Source organism: Neovison vison, chromosome 3 (genome assembly GCF_020171115.1).
Source record: "Neovison vison isolate M4711 chromosome 3, ASM_NN_V1, whole genome shotgun sequence".
NCBI lineage: Eukaryota > Metazoa > Chordata > Mammalia > Carnivora > Mustelidae > Neogale > Neogale vison.
The window spans coordinates 217,785,899-217,810,792 of NC_058093.1; the positions used below are offsets into that span (position 1 = coordinate 217,785,899).

Genomic DNA, 24,894 nt, shown 5'->3' on the forward strand with positions numbered 1-24,894 from the left:
TGATGCTTGCTGTGTCCCACTGGTGGCTACAGTCCAAGGATGGAGCTGGCTGCAGACTCAGCCCTCTGCCCAGCCCTCCACTCCTCTGGGGACTCCAGTCCCTTCAAGTCCAGAGCATTAGCCCTGTCCTATTCTGTGCTCTCAAGGCCTTCTCTGGCTCTGTTTCCACCATATATATCAGACTGGGAGGGTTGCTGCTTGGCCAGGCCTGTGTCTTGGAGTCCCAGGAAGTGGGGAGCCCTGGGGCGCTGTCCCCTGATTATGCCTAGAGGCTTTCTTAGAACCAGCTCTGGGCAGTGGTGTACCCCAGGTGGCCAGGGGATAGCCGCTCCCTTTCCCAGAAGCCTCAGGACCTCCCTGGGAGACAGGGTAGTGGCCACAGGGCCCCAGGCCTTCCTCACCCCCTTCACCCAGGTCTGGCAGAGGCCATGGCTCTCTGCCAACTTCATGGAGGTGGGTGAGTGTGGGGACGGAGTTCTGGGAGCTTCCTCTGAGCCCCTGAACTCTCTTCCCTCTCCGGGAAGGTAGAGATCCCCTCCTGGCCCCCTGCCCCACAGCCCAAGGCTTTGGCTCCCACAGTCCCCATCCAGGCGGGGCTGGCAGCAGGTGACTGGATAAGAAAGGCGTGGTGAATGGGGGCGTGGGCCCTGGCAAGTGCACTCCTTGGCCAATCAGCAGCCTGCCCAGCCGGTGGATTCAGTTACAAGTCCGAGATCACCCCATACTCCAGCCTCCTTCCTACTCCTCCCAAAGCTCCATTCATTGGCCCCGCTGCACTGGGTCTGCAGGGCACTGCTTCCGCTTAGTTGCTAAAGCTCCTGCCTCGTGGGCTGCCGGGGGTAGGTGTCCTGGGGGCTTTGTCTGACTGGGCTGGCCTAGGACAGAATGGGGGTTCCGGTAGTGCTGTTAGGGATGCTGAGCTTCCTGGGAGTCGCTATGGGAGGCCCCTCTGCCCTCCGCTGGGACAGCACCTCCTGCCACTTGGCCAGGCCCATCCCCGGCAGCCCCTTGGGGACCCTGAGCTTTCTGAGCAAGGGTGCCCAAGGACTGGCCCTATTCCACACCCGCTGGGACAGGCATGGGAGGCTGCAAGCGTGTAGCTGGCAAGACGAGCCAGAGCTCACCGCAGCCTTCAGTGCCCTCTGTGCTGGTGAGATCACCCAGGGCTCCTTCATCCACACCCCTGGCCCCGAGCTGCAGAGAGCCCTGGCCACCCTTTGGAGTCAGTGGAGGGCCTGCCGAGGGCCTGAAGGGGCTAGGGAGAAGCGAGCTGCAGAGACCAGGGAAGAGCAAGCAGGTGGAGCTCCTGGGAGCGTAAGACCTCAGCGGGTGAAGAGAGGCTGGACCATGCCTGGCACGCTGTGGTGTGGAGTAGGGGATTCTGCTGGAAACTCCTCCGAGCTGGGTGAGGCATGGGGATGTGGACTGTGTTGGGGGGCGGTGGGGGAGTGCTGGCTTTTTCCCTGGCCCGGACTCTCCCAGGCTGTGTGTCCTCGGGCGAGTGACTTAATCACTCGGTATTTCAACGTCCTTTTCTGTAAAATGGGGGTGACCTTAAGTCTCATCATGGGTTGCTTAATTTAGGTCATAGATGGGAAACCTCCTCGTCAAACTCGGAGTCCTCATTAATCACCATGCCTGGGAGGGGTTTGACTGGGATGGGTCCGAGGTTGGCTGAGCCAAAATACATTACCCAAGAGGTGGTTTTATGAGGCAGGATACCCAGGGGAGTGGATGCTGAGACCCAAAGGCCTGGGTTAGCAAATGCAAGCTAAACAAGTCACTTCCCAACTCTGAGCCTGGGTTTCCTCCCCAGTACATGGAGGTGACATTTCCCTCACAGAACTGCTGGGAGCTTGGCTGTGGGAAGTGCCAGGCAATTGGGAAATGCTCAGTAAAAGGCACCATTGCTCAGATTGTAACAAACTTGGATGACTTTCCTGCACTCAGTACAGCTGTCTTTGTGCACGCACGTCAGGTTGGGGGAAGGCTTTGGCACCTGAGTTGGAGCAGATTGGCATCGTGGCAATCAATGCTTCATCATGCCAGTGAGAAAGGTTGCACCCTGCCTCTTTGCCATGCCATTCTGTGCACATTCATAACTTTGGAGTTTCATTCGGGGCGTGAGCTTGGAAGCTCTGGAGACAGACTTCACTTCCCTGGAGGAAGTCCCTTTCCCAGACAAAGCCTCCTGGGTGGGCTCCCTGGCATCTGGAGCTGCCCAATAAAGCCTGTGCCTGGTTGCTCTCTCTAAGCTTTGAAACCGAGAGTTCCACAGAGGGAGATTGACCTGAGGCCACTCAGGCCATCTGTGACAGGGCTGGGGCAAGAACAAGGCCCCTGCTCCCTATACCAGCGAGACATAGCCAGCGTGGGGAGCCCCAGACCCTGCTCAGCTGATGCCCCCTCTGCTTCCTGCAGGGGTCTTCCAAGGCCCTGATCTCTGCTGCCGGGAGCATGACCGCTGCCCACAGAACATCTCACCTTTCCAGTACAGCTACGGCATCCGAAACTACCGATTCCACACCATCTCCCATTGTGACTGTGATGCCAGGTTGGCGGTGGGTAGAGAGGGCTGGGGGCTCACGGGTGGGGTAGTTCCTGGGTGCAGAGACTGCGATTCCAAAGAACCCTAAAGGATCAGCCAGCCAGACCCCACCTTGCAGGTGGGAAAGCTGAAGCCTAGGAGAAAAGACTCTTGGATCCCAAACCATTGGCATGGTGGTGACTGGATGGTCTTGGAGGAGGAGCCGGGGGGCCCTCTTTGGTCCAGGGACCTGAGTGTCAGCTCTTGGGCAGGTTCCAGCAATGCCTGCAGAACCAACGGGACTCCATCTCGGACATCGTGGGCGTGGCCTTCTTCAATGTGCTGGAGATCCCCTGCTTTGTGCTTGAGGAACAGGAGGCGTGTGTGGCGTGGTACTGGTGGGGAGGGTATGTGGCTGCTCCCTTCAATCTCCTTCCCAGCCAGAGAGGGAGCCCGGGCTCCGAGCCCTAGGAGTGAGGCTTGTCTGTATGTCTGTCCTCCAGCAAATGATGCCTCATCCTCCCTGTGCTCTCCTCAGGGCAGGGCCCAGGATGCGAAACTTCCCTGGGTGCTCTACACAGGCCAGTGGGATAAGGGATGGGACTGACAGAGCCTTGGTCTCCATGGAGATGAATCTGGGGCTTCTTGGTGGGGGGTGGTGGGCGGGGGAGGAAGGGATTGTGAATTACCAATTGCCACCAATTGCTACCTTCCAGGTGTAGAACATATGGCTCCATACCCCTTGCCCGCCTCCAGTCCAGGACCATCTACAATGCCTCCTGGAGCTCCCCCACCACCCCTGTGACTCCCAGCCTCCAAAGCCCAGCCCCCAGCAAGCCTCGACAGAAGCAGCATCCTCAGAAGCGGCCGCCACAGCGGAAAGGGTCTAAGCACACCCACAAAACCAACACCACAGCCCTCTGGGTCCCCATGGCCTCTACCAAACCTGATATGTCCCCAACAGCCTCGCTGGAGGTCACCCATCCAGGCCTCCAGTGGCCACAGAATGGCCTAAAACCCCGGGGTGAGCACAGAACCTAACTTTGGGGGTTCCTGATATGGGAAGGTGGCCCTGTCTCTGTGAGGGGTTGTGTTGCTTCCTTTCTTTTTCTAAACTCCTCCTGGGATATCCCAACCTCCTCTCAGGTCATGCTGCAGCTACAAGGATTTTCGTAAGCCCTAAACTTGACCATTTCACTCCTCACTGAGCCCCTACCATGGCTCCTCTTAACTCACGATGTGCCCACATACAGGGGTCCTCAGGCACTGGTCCTGCAAACTCTACTCCCCAGCTGAAACTCCAGTCTTATAAGCTTCCTTTGGTTCCTCAAAAGCAGCTTGCTCTCTCCCACCTCTGGGCCTTTGCACATGCAGTTCCTTCTGCCTGGAGCACTCTTCCCGAGTCTTCTTATCCTCGCTCAGCAGTCTCTTCCTCCAAAAAACCTTTCCTGACCAACATTCTGGGTTCTATGGTAGCACTGCTGTGTGTGTGTGTGTGTGTGTGTACATGAGACAGGAATGATGTGAGACAGGAGGACCCTGTGTTTGTGTGGCTGAGCACATGTGCCTCTGTTTCTCCTAAATGGCAGTGGGCATCAGTGGGGATTTGCTGGGGGACTGCGCTCCCCTCACCATCATGCCCCCCAAACCCAGATGCCCGCTGGGCCTGCCGCAGCTTCCACCGCCTGGATCAATGTGAGCAGCAGATTGGGCCTCAGGAGACCAAGTTTCAGCTGCTCAATAGCGCCCACAAGCCCCTCTTCCACTGCAATTGCACACGTCGGTGAGGCCTGCTCGGACCCTTGGGGGTGGGCAGCCTGCTGCGTCTGTGAGAAGGGGCTCTCGGGTGGCCAGACCCTGCCCCAGCTTAAGCCTGCCTCTGCCCTCAGTCTGGCACGCTTCCTGAGGCTCCACAGCCCACCTGAGGGCACCAACGTGCTTTGGGAGCTGCTAGGCATGACCTGCTTCGAGCTAGCCCCTCCACTGGACTGTGCTGAGGGCAAAGGGTAAGTGGTGGCCAGGCCAGGGGGGAGGGGGCGTTTTCCGAAGGGGTGGTTTACCTATCCTCCCTTTGTGTGCCAGGGCTGAGGAGATGGGGAAGCGAGTTAAGGCAGCTCTGAGTTCCATCGTCATCTTCCCCCTGCTCCCTGGTGACCTAGCAAGTTCAGTCACCTCTCCATGCCTCCATTTTCTTACTTGTAAAAAGCTTGTAGAAACCAAGGAAATGGTACGTGCAACCCACATAGCCCAAGGTCTGCCTGGCACATAGTAAAAAGTTTGCTTAACTCTCACTCCTCACCTAAAATCTCATTTCAGCTCTGATTCCCAGAGCAAGCCCCTTGTTACCATCCCCATTTCAGGGCTGAGGAAACTGAGGCCCAGATCGGCCCACGTCTCTGCAGCAAGCTGCTGGCCAAACTGGGGCCTCCGGGTGCCAACCCAGGTTTCTTCTGCCTTCCACATTCGAGGTGTAACCCCTTACTGGCCCCAGCCCTGCTCCGAGCCAGGTTCAGCCCCTGAGTCTGCAAAGTAGGGTGGGATCTTTGGCAGCTGTGACCACCTGCCCCACTTTTCTTGGCCCACAGCTGTTCCGGAGACCCTAGGGCCATTAAGGTACCAGCCCGGCACTTGCAGCGACTTCAAAAGAGGCGACGCCAGCTCTGGGGTGTGGGCACAGGTGAGGGGCAATTGCAGCCTTCGGATCACCCAAGAGCCCCCATGTCATTCTATGACCGCTGCCTGCAGCTGACCTTGAAGAGACCCAACAGGAGGGAGAAATCCTAGAACTGGTGATCTCAATTCCAGCTCTCCTGGGCACCAGACGGGGCCCTGCCTCTAGCTCTGCTAGGCCCCAGGGGTTCTTGGCTTCCTCTCCATGTGTTAGACTGAAGCATGGCTCGGGACCCCCGTGGACAGCCAGGAGGCAAGGGGAGGTGAGGCTGAAATACTGGACCACGTCTCCTGCTGTGCTGGGTGATTTTGAGCTGGTGACCCAACCCCTCTGTGCTTGGCTGTGGTGTTCAGGAGGCACACTCTGATGCTCTGGGCTTGGACCTTGCCAGATGGGAATGAAGAAAGGGTAATTTATTACAGCAGCCTCCAGAGGTAGGAGGAAGAGTACTGTATCTCCTGGTTGCAAAATCAACACGTATCTCAAAAACTTGTCCAGAGGAGCCCCAGGAACCCACTTGCTGAGGCCTGAGGCAGCCGATGGGAAATGGGATGTCACAGAAGCGCCTATATCTGGATCCAGGGAAGGGGAGGGGGGCTGGGGGGGGCACTGTCCAACCCTTTTCCCTGGGGGGGGGGTCCCTTCTCAACAGCGCTGTGCCCTTCCTAGCCCAGCCCTGGCCCATTTTTTCCTACCTACCCTAAACTTAAAACTCAGATCTCCTCTGTGTCCTTGAACGAGGGACCTCCCCCACTCTGAGCCTTAGTAACTCCTCTGAAAAGGGGCAGTGTGATGAGGGCCTACCTCATAGGATTGTTGAGGATTAAGGAAACCAATACATGGACAGTGCTTAGCACCTAGTAAACATTCCCTCCCTCTCACACATAGCTAGACTGTGGTTGGGTGTCTGATTCTGAGAGGTTTGCCTTCTGGAGGCCTCAGTTTGCCCACCTGTGAAATATGTCTAAGAACTGCACTGAACTCAACACCACAACTCAGGGTTGTGGTGCAGATTAAAAGAGATGGCATGTGTAATGTATACAGCTGGAGCCTGGTAATGGTCAGATCTATCATCCTCTTGCCTCTTTAGTCTCTTTCTCTGACTACCCCCACCCCCAGACTGCTAACAAGTTAGAAAGGAGTCAGGAGTGAGGCTGGAGCATTTAATTTCTAACTGATGGCCTCCAGGATCGCATCCCCTTCCCCATCTCAGATGGGGGTCAATAGGGGTTTGCTGATTGTCACAGTTGAGGTGCCAGGACTGAGTTTGGGGGACCCCACGTGGCCAGCCCTGGCCAGGATAGAGTGGCAGGTGCAGATAAAGCTGGAGCAGCAGCAAGAGGGACACAGGTGGGTTTGCAGGAGATCAGGGCACAGCGGAGGCCACCTGGGCCCACCTGCTCACCCACCCTCAGGGCCCCAGACCCCCTTCCTCCAGCCCCTGCCGGCCCTGGGGACTGGTAGACAGGCTGCTGGGGGCTGGGGCCTCCCGATTAGGTCTCCAGGAACCCCCACCACCAGGGTCGACAGGCTCCAGGCGCAAGGCAGGCAGCAGGCCGAGGCTTTGAGGCACAGATGGTGGGAAGGCCCAGGGACCGGGCAACCCAGAGGGCCCCTCCTCACTACTGCCCCGGCTGCCACCATCATGGCTCCTGTCAGGGGCCACCCGGGGCAGTCGGCGGCTCTGTGGTGAGGGGCTGCGGCTGGCACCGCGGCGTTCGCGAGATGAAGGCCGAAGGGCAAGGCCGGGGAAGCGGGCTAGGCCTGGGCTGCGGCTGCGGTGCCTCTTGGACTTGCCAGGGCTGGGGCTACGGGACTTGGGTGCAAGCAGCTCCAGGGTACTGTCATCCTCGTCCTCTGAGCTGGCACTGGAGCTCTCTGTGCTGCTGCTGGCCAGCTCCGAGGTAGGCAGAGAGATCTGGGGGAGAAGGCTGGTCACTGGGCTGCCCTATTCCCCAGCCAACCACTCAAGGCGTCTTGGAACCACTCCCACCCTGGCCATGAGCAGACCCGGGAAAAGTCAGGCTTCTTGTAGGAGACCATGGAGCAGAAGATAGAGGCTACAGCTTTGTGAACAGGGTCTTTGGGAAGCCCCCACTCCCACAGTGTGACCTACTCACCTGGAAGGGCTCAGTGACACCAATAAGGATACTGTGCGTGTGGCTGTAATAGCCCAGGATGAAATCTCCATGCCCCTTGGGCAGTGACTCCTCACTGAAGGTCACCTGGTGGGCCCGGGGCATAGGCCCAGGTTGGGGTGAGGGAAGCAGCCTCAAGGACTGCCCAAATCAAGTCCCAAGCCCCAAGAGCAACGGGGGCTTCCTCCCACCCTCGCCCTCCCTTTCAGTACCTGGTAGATGCTCCCATCCACATCCTCGTGTTTGGCCCACACGTAAGCCACGTAGTCCTTGCAGTGGCGGAAACCCACCTGGGGTGAGAGGATTCAGGATAGTATCTCCTATCAACCCCCCACCCCTACCCCCATCCCCCCACCCCTGCTGCTCCTCCTGCTCCTCCCTTCCCTGAGGCACTGACCATCCCTGCCCTTCTCACCCGGTACAAGCCGATCCAGTCCCAGGAGCTGCGGGCAAACACGGTTTCAATGCGGTACTTCACCACCGCCTGCTCGGGCCGTACCCATTCATCGGCCACCTCCAACCGCACTAGTGGCACGTCGTCCCTGTAAGCGAACTGCCCAGGGGTAGGGGCAACATCAGGAGGGGCCCCTCCTGAGTGCCCTTGGGCCCGAGTCAGCACAAATCAGCTGAGTCAGGGCCTCTGAAACCACCTTACAGACTGGGAAACCAAGGCTGAATAGGTCTAGGATAAATGCCAGGCTTCTCACCTCCCAGCGCAGGGCTCTTTACGGCAATAGCCTCCTTAGGGAGCAAAGATACAGCTTTGAAGGGAATAGGGCAGCCCTGGTTCTGCCCTTGCCCCTCCTCTGTCCCTCAGGGAAGGACTCAGATGGCCTGTCAGCCTCAGGCCTTTGTCTGCTCCCCTCCTATTTATCAGGTTTCTGGTTTCCCTCCCTCCCTCAGCTTTTGAACCAGGCTGTTTTCAGAAGAAACCAGAACATCCTCTCCCTGTCCCTAGGTTCCTTACGGCAGTTTTGCCAGGGGTGGCCTCTTGGAAATGCTCTCTGGGGCCTTGAAAGATCAAAACTCCCACTAAGTCCCACTCTGATTGTGTTGCTTCAGTTAAGAGACTTAAGTTCTCTGAGTCTCAGTTTCCCTCACCAGTAAAACTGGGAGGAGAATTTGGCGCTCTCAGGGCCTACAAAGACATTCAAACAGATGACAGCATCCCAGGGCTTGGCATGCAGTAGGCACTCAACAGGTAACATTTTGCAAGGGTCAGAGTCCTTGATGAGGAGAGAAGGTCAGGGTAGGGTACCAAAAAGGAGTGGTTCTCAAGAAAGGCCCCTGACTGAGGGTGAACCTCACACCCAACTCCTTTACCGAAGGTCACAGGAGGCCAGACTTGGGCAGCTTTCCATTCCCAGCTGAGGATACTGGCCAATGTCCCATGGACTGACCACATGACAGAGTTACCAGGGAAAACATTCTCTGGCCTGCAGGCTCCCTCTTATGAGATCAAGGAAGGGAATCGGACAGCCCAGAGTTGGGGTTTAGGACTGATGTGCAGCTTGGGGTACATGCCTGCCCTACTGGGGGCCTCAGTTTCCCCATAGAAAAATAAACTGTTGGACTATGTGGTCTCCCAGGTCCGGTTCTGAAATTCTAGCATTTCTTTTTACTTTGGCAACCAGACACCTCTCCCCTACACACCATGCTAAGTTACAGTAACTGTTTAGAATTTAGCTTTGTATTTTTCATCTCTCAACTCCTCTTCCCCATTACTACCTCACTCACCGTGCTTGACACATGGTAAAATGGTAAATAAATATGAATGAGTGCTATATGAAGTTTGAATAAACATTTTGATTTTGCGGGTCTTATTATATGACTACATAATGTGATTTTTCACAAAAGTGGTCCTAATCCTTTCTCGGAAGAACCGAGTTAGGATTAGTGGAGAAGACATGGACTCTGAAAACAGACTAGCTTGGGTTCAAATTCCAATTCTTCCATTTCCCAGCTGTGTGACCCTGATGTGATGCCATGTTTCTGAGCCTCAGTTTCCTCATCTGAAAATGGGGGTCATAAGCCAGTCCCACTCTGCTACAGTGAATGGATGCTGCTGAGGGCAGGTGCAAGGGGTTACCAGTAGGCCAGGTGATGCTGAGTTGGACCTGGGGATATCATGATGGGAGGACGAGGCCAGGACTCACCTGCAGGACGAACTGGGCAGCAACTGGCTTGTGGTCACTGACTGTGTATTCCATGTGGCTGCGGTAGCTGTGCTGTGTCACCTGAAGACGGTGGCTTTCCCGTCCTGAGGGGCTGGGACCCACACCTGGAGCCTTGACCTTCCACAGGATACGGTCTGTCCAGGCTGGCTTCCGCTTCTTGGCACTGAAGTGGGCAGGGGTGACCTAAGTTTCAGGGGTTTGAGGCACAGCCCCCAACCTTGCTTCTTGCCTATCGTCTTCCCTTTCTTCCCTATCCAGAAGACCTCAGCCCATGCCTCCACCTCATCCCAGTGCTGAGCTCACCTGGTATCATATTTATTAGTACCCACATCAAATTTGAAGGTGGGCGCAAAGTTGAGGGGCCCCTCCTGGAAGCCCTTCAGGATGGGCCAGGTGTTCTTGGCCATGTTGAGCTGTGAAAGTTCAAAAGGGCAAAATTGGACAATGGCTTGGATGGGACAGGTGAAGCCAAGAGCCAGAGCCTAGTAGACAAAAGTGTGGTGGGTCATGTTCTTTGTGTTTGGTGTTTAGGGTTGCAGGCTGGGGTTCTGCACCTGGTCCTTCTCCCAGAGCTGGTGGAGCTGGTCGCTGTCAATGGCAAACTTGACGAAGTGCAGGTCATAGCTCTCGATGCGGAAGTTGAGGTCCCCAAACCAGAACACGAGGCTGTTTGGGGATGGGGGTCAGCAGGGTCCGTGGGGAGAAAAAGCCCAACCCAGATCCTTCTCCACCCACAACCAAGCCTCCAAGGAACAGCAGGGGGATGTAGATAAAAAAGAAAGTTTGATTGGATCCCTACCAAGGCAGTGCCTCTGGGCAAAGCTCCACCTGGCAGTTTCTGTCCCCCATCAAACTCACCAGCAATCGTGTTCCTAGATGTAGTTCGGGGGGGCCGCCCACCCCGCAGAGGCTTTGCCTCTCCCTACAAGGCCCACCCAGGCTGGTGGTACTCAGGTTCCAGGAGCCAAGTGTTCAAGACTCTGAGGCCCACCTCTCCTTCACTAGCCCGCCCAAGCTCCATTTGGCCCCGCCCAGAGCCCATACTCGTGATCCAAGATGCCGTGTGCCCCGGGCCCCGGGAACTGCTGGAGGCTAAGGATGGTCTGGAAGTTGTCCTTGCGCTGTTCTGCCTTGTCCATGTGCGCGGGCAAGTGGCAGTTCAGGAAGCAGAGCATGTGCCCGAAGGCAGCCAGTCGCACGCTCACTCCACCCTTGTTGCCCTTGGGAGACAGGGTTGGTCGAGTCATGGGCGGGGCCTCGGCAAGAGGAGGAGGTACTGGGCGGGGCATAGAGAGGGGCGAGGCCGCCAGTCAGTGGAAAAGGCTTAGAGACGGGTGGGTTCTAGGCAGAAGAGCAGAACCGTGGGATGGGGCTGGGATTGGAAGAGGGTTGGGTCTAGAAAATGGTGTGGGGTGTGGGGTGTTGGGCGGGGTTGGGGAGAGGCAGGCGTCAGAGTAAGGGGCGGAGCATGGGGAGACCTTGCCAGTGCGAGGAGCACCCAGAGAACTAATCTATAGACCCCTTAGGGCCTTGTCCCCTCCCGGGCCGCTCCGATGCTCACCCAGTAGCCACCCAGGCCGGTGCGCGTGCAATCCGTCTGCACGTCCCTCAGGAAGGGCAGGTGGTAGTACTTGGCGAACAGCAGCAGGATGACGCCCTGCATCCGCACTGTACTCACCTGAGGCCGGAGGCGCAGGTGATAGAGGAACAGGACACAACCCCATTCCCCGCCCTCTCCCCGCCCCCGCCCCGCCCGGCTGTGCGTTTTCCCCTAGTCTTTGAAATCTGCTCCTCCATCCTGTTTCGCGGACCCAGCAACAGAGGTCCAGCAGGCCTCACAGTGAATCAACGCAGAGCTCAGGCCAGGACTCCAGGGGGCTCCCCCGTTCCAGGGCCTGAGGGAGACGTTACCAGCACGAAGTTGAAGGGTGCCAGCGCGTCCATGAAGAGCTCGCTCCACTGGTCTGTGAAGAGCGCGTCCTTGAGCCGCTTGTTGATCATGGAGTTCACTTCCTGCAACCTGCGGGTAGGGGTGGGCATAGGGGTGGGGGTGAGGCGGCTGTCGGGCTGGGGGTGCCCTAGAAGTCCTTCCCACGGGCAAGGGTCTGGGAAGCAGGAGGGATCCAGGAACGGGGTCCACACCCCCAGCCCCCTCACCCTATGGCAATCATGTCTGCCCCGTCACTGTCATTGCCGCCGCTGCCCAGGTGGAGGAGGGATGTGACGTCGTCAGGAGGCATGGCAGTGCCCACATTCCACGTGACCACAGTGATCCTGGGGTTGGGGGTATAAGAGGGGTTACCACTGGGCACCACTCCCTCCTCAACCTTCCTCCCACAGGGCTCTTTCTGGGGAAGTAAACTGAGGCAGGTGTGGGTGTAAGCTCTCAGAAGGAGGACAAGTGGGCCCAATATCCCTCCTACCAGACTCTCCCAGAGGAGGTTGATCGAGGCGGGGGTGGGCAGGTCCCTCAGGAGAAGATGCTGTCTCCTGAGGGTCCCACAGTAGGCCCAGAACCCCCAAAGAATCTTCCTTGGGCAAGTAAACTGGGGTAGTGTAGGGTAAGCCACCCTGGGAAGATGGCTAGCTTCAGAACTCAAGCCCCACCAATGTTTCTTGGGAGAGGGCCCCCTCACCAGAAGCCAGGGTCACTCTTGCAGGTAGGCTGAGCTGACCAAGAGGATGATGAGGTGGAGGTAGAAGGGGAGGTGGTGACCGGAGCTGGCGTTTCTCGGGGCTGAAGACTGGGGCTCGCGTGCCCACAAGACCCTGCACCCTGGGTGCCAGGCCTAGGGAGAGCCGTCTCAGGGGCTGGGGGGACACAGGGGGAGCGGTTGGGGGAGCGGCTGGGGGAACGGCTGGGAGACCGGGGTGGCTTGGGCAGAGGTGGGGGCACAGTCTGGGCTGAGGAGGCTCCTGGCCGGAAGGTAGGGGACAGAAGTCCTGGGGAACGGGTGGCAGGCTCTGGAGGGCCCTGGCCCACATCCAGGGGCAGGCTCTGGGGTGGCCGGGGCAGGACAGGATCCTCAGGGCTGCTGCGGGGGGCCTCAGGCCGGGCTCTGAAGGAAGGGGAGATCCGGGGGTCCGGGGGGGGTTGGCTCAAGGATGTGGAGCCCACAGGACCAGATGCCTGAGCTGAAGCCTGAAGATGCCCTTCAGAAGAGGAGAGAGGTTTAGGGGCAGGGGGATCCCTCTGTTTAGCTGGTGTCCATCCCCCAGAGGCCAAGGTCGATGTTACAGAAGCTGGAGCCAGGACCTGGTCCTGAGAGGATGACAAAACTGGACTGAGCACTGGGGAAGAGTTGAAGGGGGGCTGTGGGGGCTGCTCCTCAGGGGCCAGAGCCAGGCTCAGGCCTGAGGCAGCCAATGCTGGCTTGGGTCCCACGGAGGCAGGTGGCACCTGCTTCTGTTCCCTGGACGTCGGAGACAGCCGGGGCGGCAGGGTGGGTGGGGGAGGCCTCGGCCCTCCTGAGGCAGACATCACCAGCTGTCCCAGGGATGTTGGAGCCAGGACTGAGCCTGAGGTCACCGGAGGAGTCTTTGGCCCACCTGAGGCAGACACGACCAACTGACCCACAGATGTTGGAGCTAGGCTGGAACTGCGGCGGGTAGGAGCTGTTTTCTGCCCTCCCGGGGTAGAGAGTGGAGCCAGGATGGGAGACACCAGAGCAGACCTTGGACCCTCTGTGGAAGGTGGCATAGCTGCTCTTGGGCCCACAGGCACTAGAGCCAGTCTTGGTTCCGAGGGTGCTAGGGCCATGTTCTCCTTCATTGGGAGCTGAAAACTTGCATCCACCTTGCAGAAGACAAGTCAAAGACTCAGGGTAATCCTAACCAGGGGCTTGGGCCCCAAGTTCCATAGAGACCCCAGCAGACTCCGTCTTTCAGGCCAAGAAAGGCATATATTTGCAAGGATGTACTCCCTAATTTCTCACCTCAATCCATTCTGTCACGAATCAGCTTCTCTTTTGGAAGAATCAGGATGCAGAACTTTATCCCCTCCCTCAAGTCTGACCCCTCTCATAGATGGGGAACCTAAGACCCCAGCTCAAATGAGGCAGGTTGTGAGCCTGAACCCAAGGGCTCTCTCCTTGCCCTCCTGACTAACACCCACTCCCTGGGCACGCTGGAGGTTGGGTATCTAGAGTCAGCCCTCCTTGCATTTCCTCCTGCTCCCCTGGCTAAGGGCTACTGACCTAACTCCCCAGATCTGCCCTCTCTGGACACCCTGAATCTAGCCTATTAAATTTGTGTCCTTTCTCCATAGTTCTTCAAGGAACCCCCAGCTTTGTCCCTGCCAAGCATCCCAAACTCCTTGGTCCCAGTCCCAGAGTTCCATATAGGAGCAGGAGCCCAGGGCTAAGACTAGCCATGTCAATTCCAAGCCCAGCTCCGTTTCACCGCAGGCATGCACCTCTCTGCCCAGGGCCTCAGTTTTTGTCTGTAAAATGAAGGCATCTGGTGAAGGGTTGCTGGCCACATTTTGCTCCCGAGAAACCTTGGTCTCCCATTCTCTGTGTTTATGAGCCGAACATTTGATAGGATTCCATCTGAGCCCATGGAATAGTCCGTCCTTATCAAGTGTGATTCTAACAGTCAGAGCAAGTCCAGGATTCTGTTGATCCTGGCATTCACTTTCTGTGCCCAGCTGTACCCTCTCCTCTGTCTCCCCCACCTCTGAGGACAGGCAAGCAGGTATCCTCCTTTTGGCAGGTGGAGTTGGGGGATGTGAGGCTCTCCGGGGACCTCCTCTCTCTTTCCTATCTGTCCTCTGTTTCTGATGCCCCTGTCTCCCGAAGACAGGATAAAACGTCCTCTGCCAGGGAGGGCAGAAGAAGATTACCCTTGCCTTGAGGCGGCCCATCCCTGCCTCCAGACAGGCAGCTCTGTCTGTGTCCCATGTCCTTCTCGGTTCAGAGAACCTGAAACTCTGCCTCCACCTTCCTCCTCAAACTTAGCTCTTTGAGCCTGCATTTTGGGCGTCCTCCTTGGCTCCAAGTGTCCCCCCAACCACCATACCGCCTCCAGCACTAACAACTTAGACATCCCAGATGTCACCATTTTAGTCTTCAGGGACAAGCCTCCTCATTTTGCATTGGTTCAGAGAAGACAAGCAACTTGCCCAAGGTCACACAGCAAAGCTGGAGTACAGCTGGATCCCCCGACACCCGGCCCAGGGCTCTCCTGGGGGCTCCCAGAGATGGCTAACTCCATCTGTCTCTGGGTGTCCCATCACTGCCCCCTCATCCCCCAGAGTGCCCTGTTTGCCTAGCCCCTGCCAGTGGGCAGAAGAGAGTGCCCACCCCTCAGCCAGGGGCACCAGAGTGCCTGCGGTGTGTGGGGGTGTGTGGGACCAAGGATCAGGGATGGGGGACTAGGTTTTAGGGTTCTTACCTTGGAGGGTGCTCCAGTTTGGGAAACCCCACGGGGCATGGGCACCGGCAGGGGTCCCAGGCCAGCCCGGGTCCCTGGCCTCCTGCTGCCACTGCTGTTCTGGCCCTCCATGTCTGCAGCCCCTAGCAGCCCGGGCTCCCTTGGGCTCTGGCTCTAGCTCCTCCGCTCCCGGGAACCAGTGATGTCATCAGCCGTTTCAACCTGCTGAGAATTTAAAGACACAGGCACCTACTTCCCAACCTAGAGGTGGCCAAGGCAAGGTGGCCTGCTCTCTGGGAACCCTTCAAGCTGACTGCTGAGGCTGAAATGGTCATGCAGTGGGTAAAGAATGTGCCCATTGGCCTGGCTTGGGTCCCAGCTGGCACCTGTCTGCCCCCACCCTCCAGCCATTAGCCTGTGGGTCCTTACTCAAATGTGGGTTATTGACACACCTGAGGGTAAGATAGAGACAGGTAGCTCAGAGGTCAGCACCCTTTCCAGGGCCGCAGAGACACCTGAGTCCCTGCCATAATCCTGTGAGCTGCCTTGACTCCCTGCCAGCCCAGGGCTTGCCTTGGCCCCCACCTTTGTCCCATTTTTGGGCCTTAGTGCCCGCCCCCTGCCGGGCTCTATCCTTCCCATCCCAAAGCCAGACACTCCGGCTCCAGCCACTGGAGTCCCCTCCTGTCTCAGCCTCAGTACCGCCCCTGCTCTTCTGCAGACACCTGGCCACCTGCCCCAGATGTTTTCACAGCCCAGCCCCTCTCTGGCAGCTTTTCTCTTTCCAGTACTCAACTGGGTGTGGTTTGGGTGAGGGACTAGCTCAAGGTCACCTGGTGGGGAGGCCTCAGCGGCTCAGTTTCAGTGAAGAAAGGGAGCTTTTTTCAGTGACCCAAGACCCATGGGAGCCAACTGGGGTTTCTGGGGGCAGGGAACTAGGGTGGAGAAAGGCCCAGCAGTGGGGGAACAGGCTGGTAGGAAGGTGAAAAACAGGCCCAGGAAACTTCGATGGTCAGGACCCAGCACAGGGTCCCTGGAAATGTTTGCTGAATGAATTGATGATTCAGTGAGTGAGTGAGGAGAGTAAATGAGTGACAGGGCTCAGAGGTGGGCCCTCTGCTTCTGCCTCTTTCCCTCCCTCTCTCTCATCTGCTAAGTAATCCCCGAGATCCTGATGTTTGCAGAATTGCTGGATTGCTGCGAGAGGAGTGCTTGCACTCAGTGTGGCTAGAAAATGCCCAAAGTTTTGTACCCAGGTACAAAGGTACAAAGGTGGTCCACGGTCACTTCTGTATCCTCATGGGCCTGTGTGGTCCCCTGCATGAAAGCTGCATGGACAGATGCCTCACCCCTTCTCCTGGATGGGTTTCTTCCCTCTGCTTAACTGTCTCTGGGTCTCATCTGTGTTTCCCAGAGAGGGAAGGAAAATTTGGACTTACCCTCCCAGTTCTCTGACTCCCATTGTATAGATGAGAAAACAGGACCTGTGAGGATCGAGGATCATGAGGATTGGCCTCCAATGCAATCCTGGAAGATGGGGGGGCAGGGCAGATCCTTGTCCCTGGGGCCTGTCACAGGGCTCAGCCATCCACCGCTGAGAAGGGGCATCAGTGTCCTTTGGAGACCAGGCAAATGTCATGCAAATGAGCGTACAGAGGCCTGCTGCAGGCTGCAAGGCAGCCCAGGACTTCTCGTTACTGTCCCTCCCTGACGTCAGATCCCATAGGGGACTTTGTTCCTGGCCCTGCCACTGACTTACCTGGGGAGGTCGCTCTGATTCCCAATTTGCGATTTGTGTAAGGGAGACGAAAACAGCAGATGCTTCGTATGGTTGCGGTGAAGGTTCATCAAGAGGATGTAAATGGACTGTTTAGCCACGGAGCCAGAGCTCTCAGTGAGCTCTCTGTGAGGGCAGCTGCTCTGGAGTTAACATCATCAGTGCCGTCATCAGCATCAACATCACCATCATCAGCATCTGCTCCAACCTGCCCATTTAGCGGATGCTGAAACTGAGGCCCAGTGTTAACTGCATTCCTGGGGGAAGGGACAGGGACTGTGAGACCCAGACATGGCTTTGCCAGGAGAAGGGGGTGGGGGAGGCGGACCCTGGCTGAGAAGGGAGCAGGGTAAGAGCTATATTTGAGCTCCTGGTGTGATGACTAAGGAGGTTGATAACAGGCTCTGGGGCTCTGGGCGGCAGGCTGGGGGCAGCTGCCAGGGAGAACCGCCCCCCTGGAGACGGCTGTCTCCAAAGGCCCCTCCTGGTTCCCTCCCTTCCCTCACTCCAGGGAGTAGGGGGGTGGTGTGCTGAGGCAGAGGGTACATCTTGTCCAGCCCCCCTCTTGGAAACGCTTAATGCTACCCTTCAGGCTGTTTAGGTCAGGAATAGGAAAGGAGAGAGCTGATGATTGACAAATTATCTCACTCTCCATAGTAACCCTGGGAGGTTGGTAATAAGATCTCCATTTGACAGGGGAAGAAACTGAACTCTAGGGATTACACAGCCATTAGGGGACAGAGCATGGGGTTCCCAGGAGAGAGTGGATAATTCTCCCCTATAGAAGTGACTGTTGAACTCCTTTGAAGGAGAGTTGGTGTTGCCAAATTGAAAAAAAGGAGACATGCCCTGGGAAGCAGAGGGAGGAGCAGGGGCGGAAGAATGGAGTGCGGAAGGTCCAGGCTATGTATGACAGGGTATAAAATCTGGATATGTGCCCTCGTGGTCCTTCGGCTCAAAGTAAACCCACTATAAGCAGGAAAGGAAGAGAGATTTTGTCTTTCCTTCTCCCCTCTTCCTCTTCCTTCCCCTTATTCCACCTCCCAGGGGCACCTGAGGATGGTAAGGGTACAGAAGGGGCCCATCCTCTTTCCTTTTGCTCCCTGGTCACCCTGACCCACAGAGAGGGAGGTCACACTGTGACCACTAGCTGATAAATAAATCCCTTGTGATGTACAGTGTGCCAGAGTGTGCCATAGGGTCCTGTAGGAAGGTGGAAGAGGGAAGCATTGAGGAGGGCTTCCCTGAGGTGGAAGCATACAGGGCATAGAGGAACATTTCTCTTACCCTTGCTCCAGGGTTCCTTATTGGCTCCAAGTGCCACATGTTATGTTATTGTCTCCTCCTTCTCCCACTCTGGGGCAGGTGTCATCCTTACCTCCCATTCTGCCCTGCAGAAAATGGGTTCAAGGACAAGTGACTTTCCCGAGGTCACACAGCTGGGGCTGCACTCAGGCATCCCTCCTCCCTCTCCTTAGCTCCCCCTCCTCCCAGGCAGCCCAGCACCCGCTGTCAGCTGCTCTGAAGTGAGCAGCTATTTTTATTCTGGTGCGAGGGGATCTTGGGCAGCAGAGCCATGTAGGTTAGAAGGCTCTAGGACACCGGCTTCAGCAGGAAAAGGGAGATTTACTGCAAGAACGTATGTTTGCCTGGGGGCTTGCATTTCCTGCATACCAAGATGCCCTGGGCTCTCATGTATCCAGAAATTGCTTTTCTGGAGCTCAGAACAAAGCACAGAACGGGACTAAATCATGGCCCTGAGCCCAAATCCAGTTTGAGTCCTGATTTTGGTGTTAACTGAGCCCTGATCTCATGGCAAGACTGACCCTATACCCTATCCTGATGTATTCTTAGATGGAGCCCTGATTCTACCCATGTACTGAACCCTATCCAAGCCTGACTAAGGCTGATCCCAACTTAAGACCTTGAGTCTGGACCCAGACTGAGCCCTGATCCTTATCTAAGACTGAGCCATAGTCATTTACTGAATTACAACCCCATCCAGACTAACCCTTGATTTTAGACTGAGCCCCGACCCCAGGTCTAGACTGAACTCCCAAGTCTAGTCATTAACTAAATCCCGAACCTGGTGGCAGATTGAGCTATGATCTTGGTCACAGACTGAACCCTGAGCCAAATCATTGATTGAATCCTGACTTCAAAATGAGCTCTAACCCTGGGTCACATAACTCTGGTCACACACTGAATCCTCGTTTCGGACTGTGCACTGACTGAATCTGGTCAAAGCCTGAGCCTTGAATATAGTCATAGACTGAGGCTTGATCTTGGTTACAAACTGAGGTCCAAGTCCAATTATTGACAGAGCCCTAACCTGACTCTAGCCCTAGACTTGGTTCTAAACCTGGCTTTAGGCCAAGGGCTGACCCTGACCCCGACCCCACTGCAGACTAAACACCAAACCCAGCCCCATCTGAGGAAGGCTGCCAGCCTAGATTTTAAAAAATGCTACATAAGGGCATGGATTACAAGCAGAGATCTGTTCTGGGAGATCCTGGGCTTCCCATGGGTGCTGATGCCAGAATGTTCCTGCTAGTGTCTCTACCACTGGTTCCACTGGCTGGCTAGTCAACCCTCAGCAGCCCAGACAGTGGCCCCTCTAGGCCACAACATCTAGGTTAATGCATTGAGAGTGGTTTGGTGGCATCTGTCCAGTGAACAACATGGGCCCATGAAGAGCTGAGGTTTGGCTCTGTCAGCAGAAAAGCCACAGGCTCCTTGGGGCCTCTGGCTTTAGCCACTCTGAGGCTCTTGCTGGGGTATGGGCTAAGGGTGAGGGAATCCAAGGCATTTGCCCCATTATTTTTGTAAATAAAGTTTACTGTTTGTATTTAGGTAATACATAATTATCATAGAAAATAGAGAAAATAGAAGAAAACCTTCACCCTATAATTCTGTCTACCAAGAGATGACCATTTTGACTTCTTGGGTTGTTTCCATCTAGATTTTGTTATTTGGTCTAGGCATATATATCTATATATATATGTATTTTATAAAACTGGCTCGCTACTATGTTGATGCTACAACATCTGTTGCAGCCCACATCCTTGAGAGGCTTCTGGAATGGTTCTCAACTTGTTAAGCCAATGAGAAATTTCCATTCCCCTAGCCACAAGACTGGATCACAGATGGACTAGTGAGATATAAAGAGACTTTTACGAAAGAGAGCTTGCTTCTCTCCTGAAAAGGTTACCAAAAAAGATAATCTCCTCCTCATTAGATATAAATGAAGGACTCTGTGATCCTGGTTACTGTTGGCAGCCATCTTGATACCATGTAGCTAATGGACCTAATAATAAGCTGACACCATGGAAGGCAGAATGGAGAGAAATCAGTTCTTGGTGACTTTATCAACCAGATCAAACCTTACCTGAAGCCCCCCCCTGCCACTGAATTTTTTTTTTTTTTGAGCCAACAGATTTCCTTTATTGTTTATGCCAGTTTAATTTGGGGTTTCTGTGACTTGCAGCCCAAAGTGTCACAACTCCCAACTGATATTACTGTTTTATAGCTTAGAAATTTTTTGATACCATAATTATGAACATTCTCCAGTTGTTCAGCACTATGCTGCATCATTTAAAACAACGGATGATTTTCTATCTTATGGAGGTACCATCATTTATTTAACTCATTCCCTGAGGAGACATGCTTAGGTTGTATTTCCAGTTTTTCACCATTATAAAGTGTTTTTTTTTCCTAATCCATAAAGAGATTTATTGCAAAAAAAAAAAAAAAAAAAAAAGGCTTACACTACTGTGGGGGCCAGTCGACATGTCTGAAATCCGCGGGGCAGGCCAGCTGTCTGGAAACTTGTAGGCAGGAGGGGATGTTGCAGTCCACAGAATTTTCTCTTCCACAGGGAAATTCCAGTTTTGCCTTATCTTCCACAGATGTACGCCTTGAAACACAAAAGCTAGCAGGTACAGGGAGTCCAGTGCCCAGCAACTACTCAGCAACTCCTCTAATGGATGCTGCCCATGCCTTGGGAGCTCGAGTTTAGCCAGAGCCCCTGCTGACAACCACAGCTGGGTAAACAGTGTTTCAATAAACAAACTTAACCTAACAATTGGTGCCTTCTCTGATGGTTACTTTGAGCCAAATCCTGACAAGTGGAATGACTGGGTAGAAGCAATGTTTCTGGGGTTTTGATTTATTGAGTCAAATTGCCCCGCAGAAAGCTCAGATGAATTCACACTTCCATAGCAGTAAATAGAGTGTTAGATAATAGTTTATCATGTCAACAGTCTGGATAAAACCAGTTATATTTAGAGTGCCTTACTGTATTTACAAAGAATGGGTATTCAATAACAACTCTAAGCCCATTATTATTATATCTTTACAATCAAGTCGGTGAATGTGAGGTAGCAGTGTATAAGCAAAGGTGTCTGTGCAAACCTGACTTAATCCATCAGGCTTAGTGTTGTGGACCCAAGATACTTTTAGAGGCTATGAACTTGTTTTAATTTTCATTTCTTTTAAAATTTAAAGAAAAAAATAGACATATAATAATGAATCCAGCCAGGATTATATTCACTTTTTAAAAAAATTAAAGCCGTTGTAAAATGCCATTTTAAAAAATTAACTAAATTTATTTTAAAATGCCTTTTTAAATATATATTTGTTTAATGGGGGGAAAGGCCCAGGAAGGCAAAAATGGCTAGGGGTGCATGAGAGGTATAATGCAGCTTTGACTTCATGTTGAGAAGGATTCTGATTCCCAGTCTAGATTCAACAGCAAAGACCAGTGCGATCAATTTGCTGTGTCTGCCTCAGGCTTAAAGAGGGGAGGAGGCGTCCTTATCTAGTTATCTTTGGTTTGATGAAATGAGCGCAGGGACGTTTCAGGTTCAATTCCCAGATCCACAACGTAATCGGTCTACCTTTCTGATCCTGCTTCTCAACTTGCAAAACGGAGTTCACAGGGGCCTTTATGTGGTAAGAAATGAAATAATGAAAGCTAACAGTGCCAGGGACTCTTCTAAAGGGCTTTATGTGTATTAACCCTTTTATCCTTCCAGCCCCTACAGAGCACGTAATATCCCACATTCCCACCATAATGTGTGCTCCGGGGTTTTGAAACCTAGATCGGAATTTCACCCAAAGAAATTAAAGACACAAACAAGAATTCCCCAGTCTCAGTTTCCCCATCCTCAAGTCAAGTCGCTGGCCCAGAAACTCCCTTGTCCGTCCGCATACCTCCCGCGCCCCCTGCTGGCATAAGGGGGCACTGTCTGGCCGCATCCTGCCTTAGCGTCTGCGCTCTCGGTCGGCAGAGGGAGCGTGGACACTCTTGGGGCTGGGAAAATAAAGGCCTGAGGGCCAGAAAAGATCCCGAACCAGAGAACATTCCGAACCTTGCCAGAAGAGAGCTGAAAGCTCCAGAGCCCGCCCTGGGGCGGAGACTGACAGCTAGGGGCGGGCCTCGGGCGGGGCGGGGCCAGCCGGCTGACCGAGACGTGGCGCAGTGGTCCGGCCGTTCGCCTGTCTCTTGCGGATCGTCTTCGGCCGGATTTCGATGCACCTCCCGCTGCCTCCACGGCCCCTGCTGTTGCTTCTCGCGGCATTCGCGGCCGCCGTCACTACCTTCCGGCCCGACTGGAACCGTCTGCACGGCCTGGCCCGGGCCCGGGTAGAGGTGAGTGCTTTGATCCCTAGCTCAGGGACCACTGCCCCCAACCCTGTGGCCTCTTAGCTTTGGAATCACCGCTCATTTTGGCCCCAGGACCCTCACGACTCCCAAGTCCCCCTCAGGGCCGGGACCCTCCCTTCCTTTTCCCAGCCTCAGGACGCCCCAGCACCCACTGTGGAAGCCTGAGACACCCGATCTTGAGGCCTGGAAAACAGAACTCCTCCCTAATTTCCCATGCGCCTGGACAGCGGGTCCCCAAACATACTGGCCCTGTCCCCTAACTCTACTCCCTGCCTGTGACTCTTCCAAACCTGCCTTCTGAGGCCTAACTTTACATCGTCCCATCACTGCACTTTTTCTCGGACTTCCTCCCCCACCCCAGTTCCGGTTTGTCTCTCCCTTCCCAGAGGGAGGGAAGACTTTCTGGGCGCTCACCCCACCGTGCAAAAGCCAACTCCATTACCAACACTTAACTTTGCAGCAAGCCCCAACCTCCTCTGTGGGGAAATTGCCCGTCAGAGTCCCCATTTTGTTGTGTTACTTGAACCATCACAGATCTTCTAGGATCTTGGTTTTCTGTCTGACAAAAGGTGGAGGAGGAGGAAGGAGGACTAGAATAGGTGGTCCTGGGGTCTGGACTCCTGCTGGTGGTGTCCCTCCCCTCTGGGAGTGCAGGGAGGGGCCCACACATGGTTCCACGTTGCTCCCATGTTGCGCAAGCAACCAGATGGAGGCCCAGCTCTGCATGGGGACCAGATGGGAGGTATCTCTAATGGGGTCTCGAAGGGCAATTCAGAGCTGTTTCCTTCTGGCCTGCCTCCACCCTGAGGTTCTAAGGGCCAAAGTCCAGGCCCAGGACTCTACTGCCTAGGGAGGTAACCATTTCTTTTGGGCATTGGGAGTGAGACAACAGTAAGGTGTGCAAGCAAGAGCCCCAAGGCTGGTAAGCACTTTGGGTCTCTGGTCTTGCGCCTCTTTTCTCTGATGGCCGTAAAGCCTGTTTTCCTATCTGTACAGTGTTTCCCCCTTCTTTCATAAGGGAATTCCATCTTCACACCTTGGAAACTGCTGTTCCAGGGGTAATCCACAGCCCCACCCAACTCTGGGAGTAGGGTGAAATGGTCTTGAGGGTGTGTTTGGAAAGATATGAAGGACTCCCTGATCTATCTGATTTTGTCCCCCTCCAGACCTGTGGAGGATGACAGCTGAATCGCCTGAAGGAGGTAAGTTGTTTCGTTGTTTTTTGTTTTAAAAGAGGGCGCGGGGGGGGGGTGAGGAGAGAAGCAATCTTAAGCAGGCTCCACACCTAGCACAGAGCCCAACTCGGGGCTCGATCTCACAACCCCAAGATCATGACTTGAGCCAAATTCAAAAGTCCAGCACTTAACCGACTGAGCCAGCCAGGCAATCCCAAAGGAGGTAAGTTTGAAGAAATGAGTCTCCAGCTTTGTCTCCACTCAGCCCCTTGGGGGATGGGTAACATATTCGTACAGATTAGCTGGGGGCACTTTCCCGGGAGTGGGAGTCAAGAATGTGGCTTCAGTTTCATGCTGGTATCTGGAAGGAGTTGGGGTCCGATTCTTTTGTTTTTTTCCCAGGTGAAGGCCTTCGTCACCCAGGACATCCCGTTATAGTATCCTTCTTCCGTCGTGGGGGAGGGTGAGTGGGGAGGAGGATCTGGGAGAATTTCCTTCCCCTATCTTCAAAGATAGGGTTTTCATCTGACAAGTGGAATTGATAGTGACCGCCCAGCGACTCTCTAGGTGGTAGGCAAGAGAAATTGACTAGTGATAACTGCCGCAGACAAGAACCGAGAAGAGGAGGGCCCTTTACTTCTCTGAACTCTAATTTCCTCACGTGTAAATGGGGGATCTCTGCCTACCTGGGCAAAAGAGGCAGAGCTGTTCACTTGCTGTTCATAGGTGGGAGATCCCCATCTACCTCGGGTCACCACCACACACCTTAACAACTCCAGTCACAACCTGGTAATGAAACACCTTCCAGGGGCCGACCCAGAGCTCGTCCTGCTGGGCCACCACTACGAAGAACTAGAGGTAAGGCCTTAGAAGCCGGGCGGGGGTGGGGCGGGGGCGGGGCCAGGCGCACTGACTCCACCCTTCCTCTACTTCAGCGGATCCCACTCAGTGAAATGACCCGCGAGGAGATCAATGAGCTGGTGCAGGAGCTCGGCTTCTATCGCAAGGCGGCGCCCGACGAACCTGTTCCTCCTGAGTACTTGCAGGCGCCCGCCAAGTCCGCCGAAGGCGCTCCGGATCGCCCTGACCTTTAAGTCCCGCAGCGTGGGCCCAAACCTACCCCCCCAACGCCCCCGCCTGAGCCCTGGGGACAGAATGAAGCGCTCAGCGTCCCGGGAGCACTTCCCTCGCTGAGGGCCGACGCTTCGTCCCAGAGCCGGCAGAGATGGAGTTGGGGTAACCTAACCCCTTTCTTCCCTACTCAGATCAATTAAATCCTCTTCCGCATCAACTGAGACTCGACTCCTTCCTTGCTGCAGGAGGGTGGGGGAATAGGATCCCCCCTAATACTCTCGAGAGACCCAAATACCTGGCTGCTGGAGTGGGGA

The 24,894-nt window shown here is 55.1% G+C and overlaps 3 protein-coding genes across 4 annotated transcripts; 2 read left to right on the forward strand and 1 right to left on the reverse strand.

Moving 5' to 3' along the window:
- Positions 1 to 725: 725 nt before the first annotated feature.
- On the forward strand, positions 726 to 6,237 carry PLA2G3 (phospholipase A2 group III). 2 transcript variants are annotated; one of them, XM_044243894.1, is made up of 7 exons: positions 726 to 1,405; positions 2,422 to 2,554; positions 2,800 to 2,934; positions 3,244 to 3,551; positions 4,181 to 4,310; positions 4,417 to 4,533; positions 5,113 to 6,237. In XM_044243894.1, exons 1-7 carry the CDS (start codon positions 886 to 888, stop codon positions 5,309 to 5,311), a joined length of 1,542 nt encoding a protein of 513 aa, XP_044099829.1. In that variant the 5' UTR covers positions 726 to 885; the 3' UTR covers positions 5,312 to 6,237. The 2 variants fall into 2 exon arrangements, with proteins under 2 accessions (XP_044099829.1, XP_044099830.1); XM_044243895.1 differs by having other exon boundaries at positions 2,800 to 2,919.
- A 110-nt stretch (positions 6,238 to 6,347) lies between these two features.
- On the reverse strand, positions 6,348 to 15,077 carry INPP5J (inositol polyphosphate-5-phosphatase J). Its single transcript, XM_044243893.1, has 13 exons — positions 14,908 to 15,077; positions 12,150 to 13,309; positions 11,671 to 11,787; positions 11,425 to 11,533; positions 11,075 to 11,191; positions 10,558 to 10,733; positions 10,068 to 10,179; positions 9,817 to 9,926; positions 9,493 to 9,676; positions 7,752 to 7,889; positions 7,549 to 7,626; positions 7,319 to 7,423; positions 6,348 to 7,116 (listed from the first exon to the last, which is right to left on the reverse strand). Exons 1-13 carry the CDS (start codon positions 15,016 to 15,018, stop codon positions 6,610 to 6,612), a joined length of 3,024 nt encoding a protein of 1,007 aa, XP_044099828.1. The 5' UTR covers positions 15,019 to 15,077; the 3' UTR covers positions 6,348 to 6,609.
- Positions 15,078 to 22,122: 7,045 nt separating this feature from the next.
- Positions 22,123 to 24,797, forward strand: SELENOM (selenoprotein M). The gene is made up of 5 exons (XM_044243896.1): positions 22,123 to 22,316; positions 23,498 to 23,533; positions 23,909 to 23,943; positions 24,286 to 24,364; positions 24,442 to 24,797. Exons 1-5 carry the CDS (start codon positions 22,197 to 22,199, stop codon positions 24,598 to 24,600), a joined length of 429 nt encoding a protein of 142 aa, XP_044099831.1. The 5' UTR covers positions 22,123 to 22,196; the 3' UTR covers positions 24,601 to 24,797.
- The last annotated feature ends 97 nt before the right edge of the window (positions 24,798 to 24,894 follow it).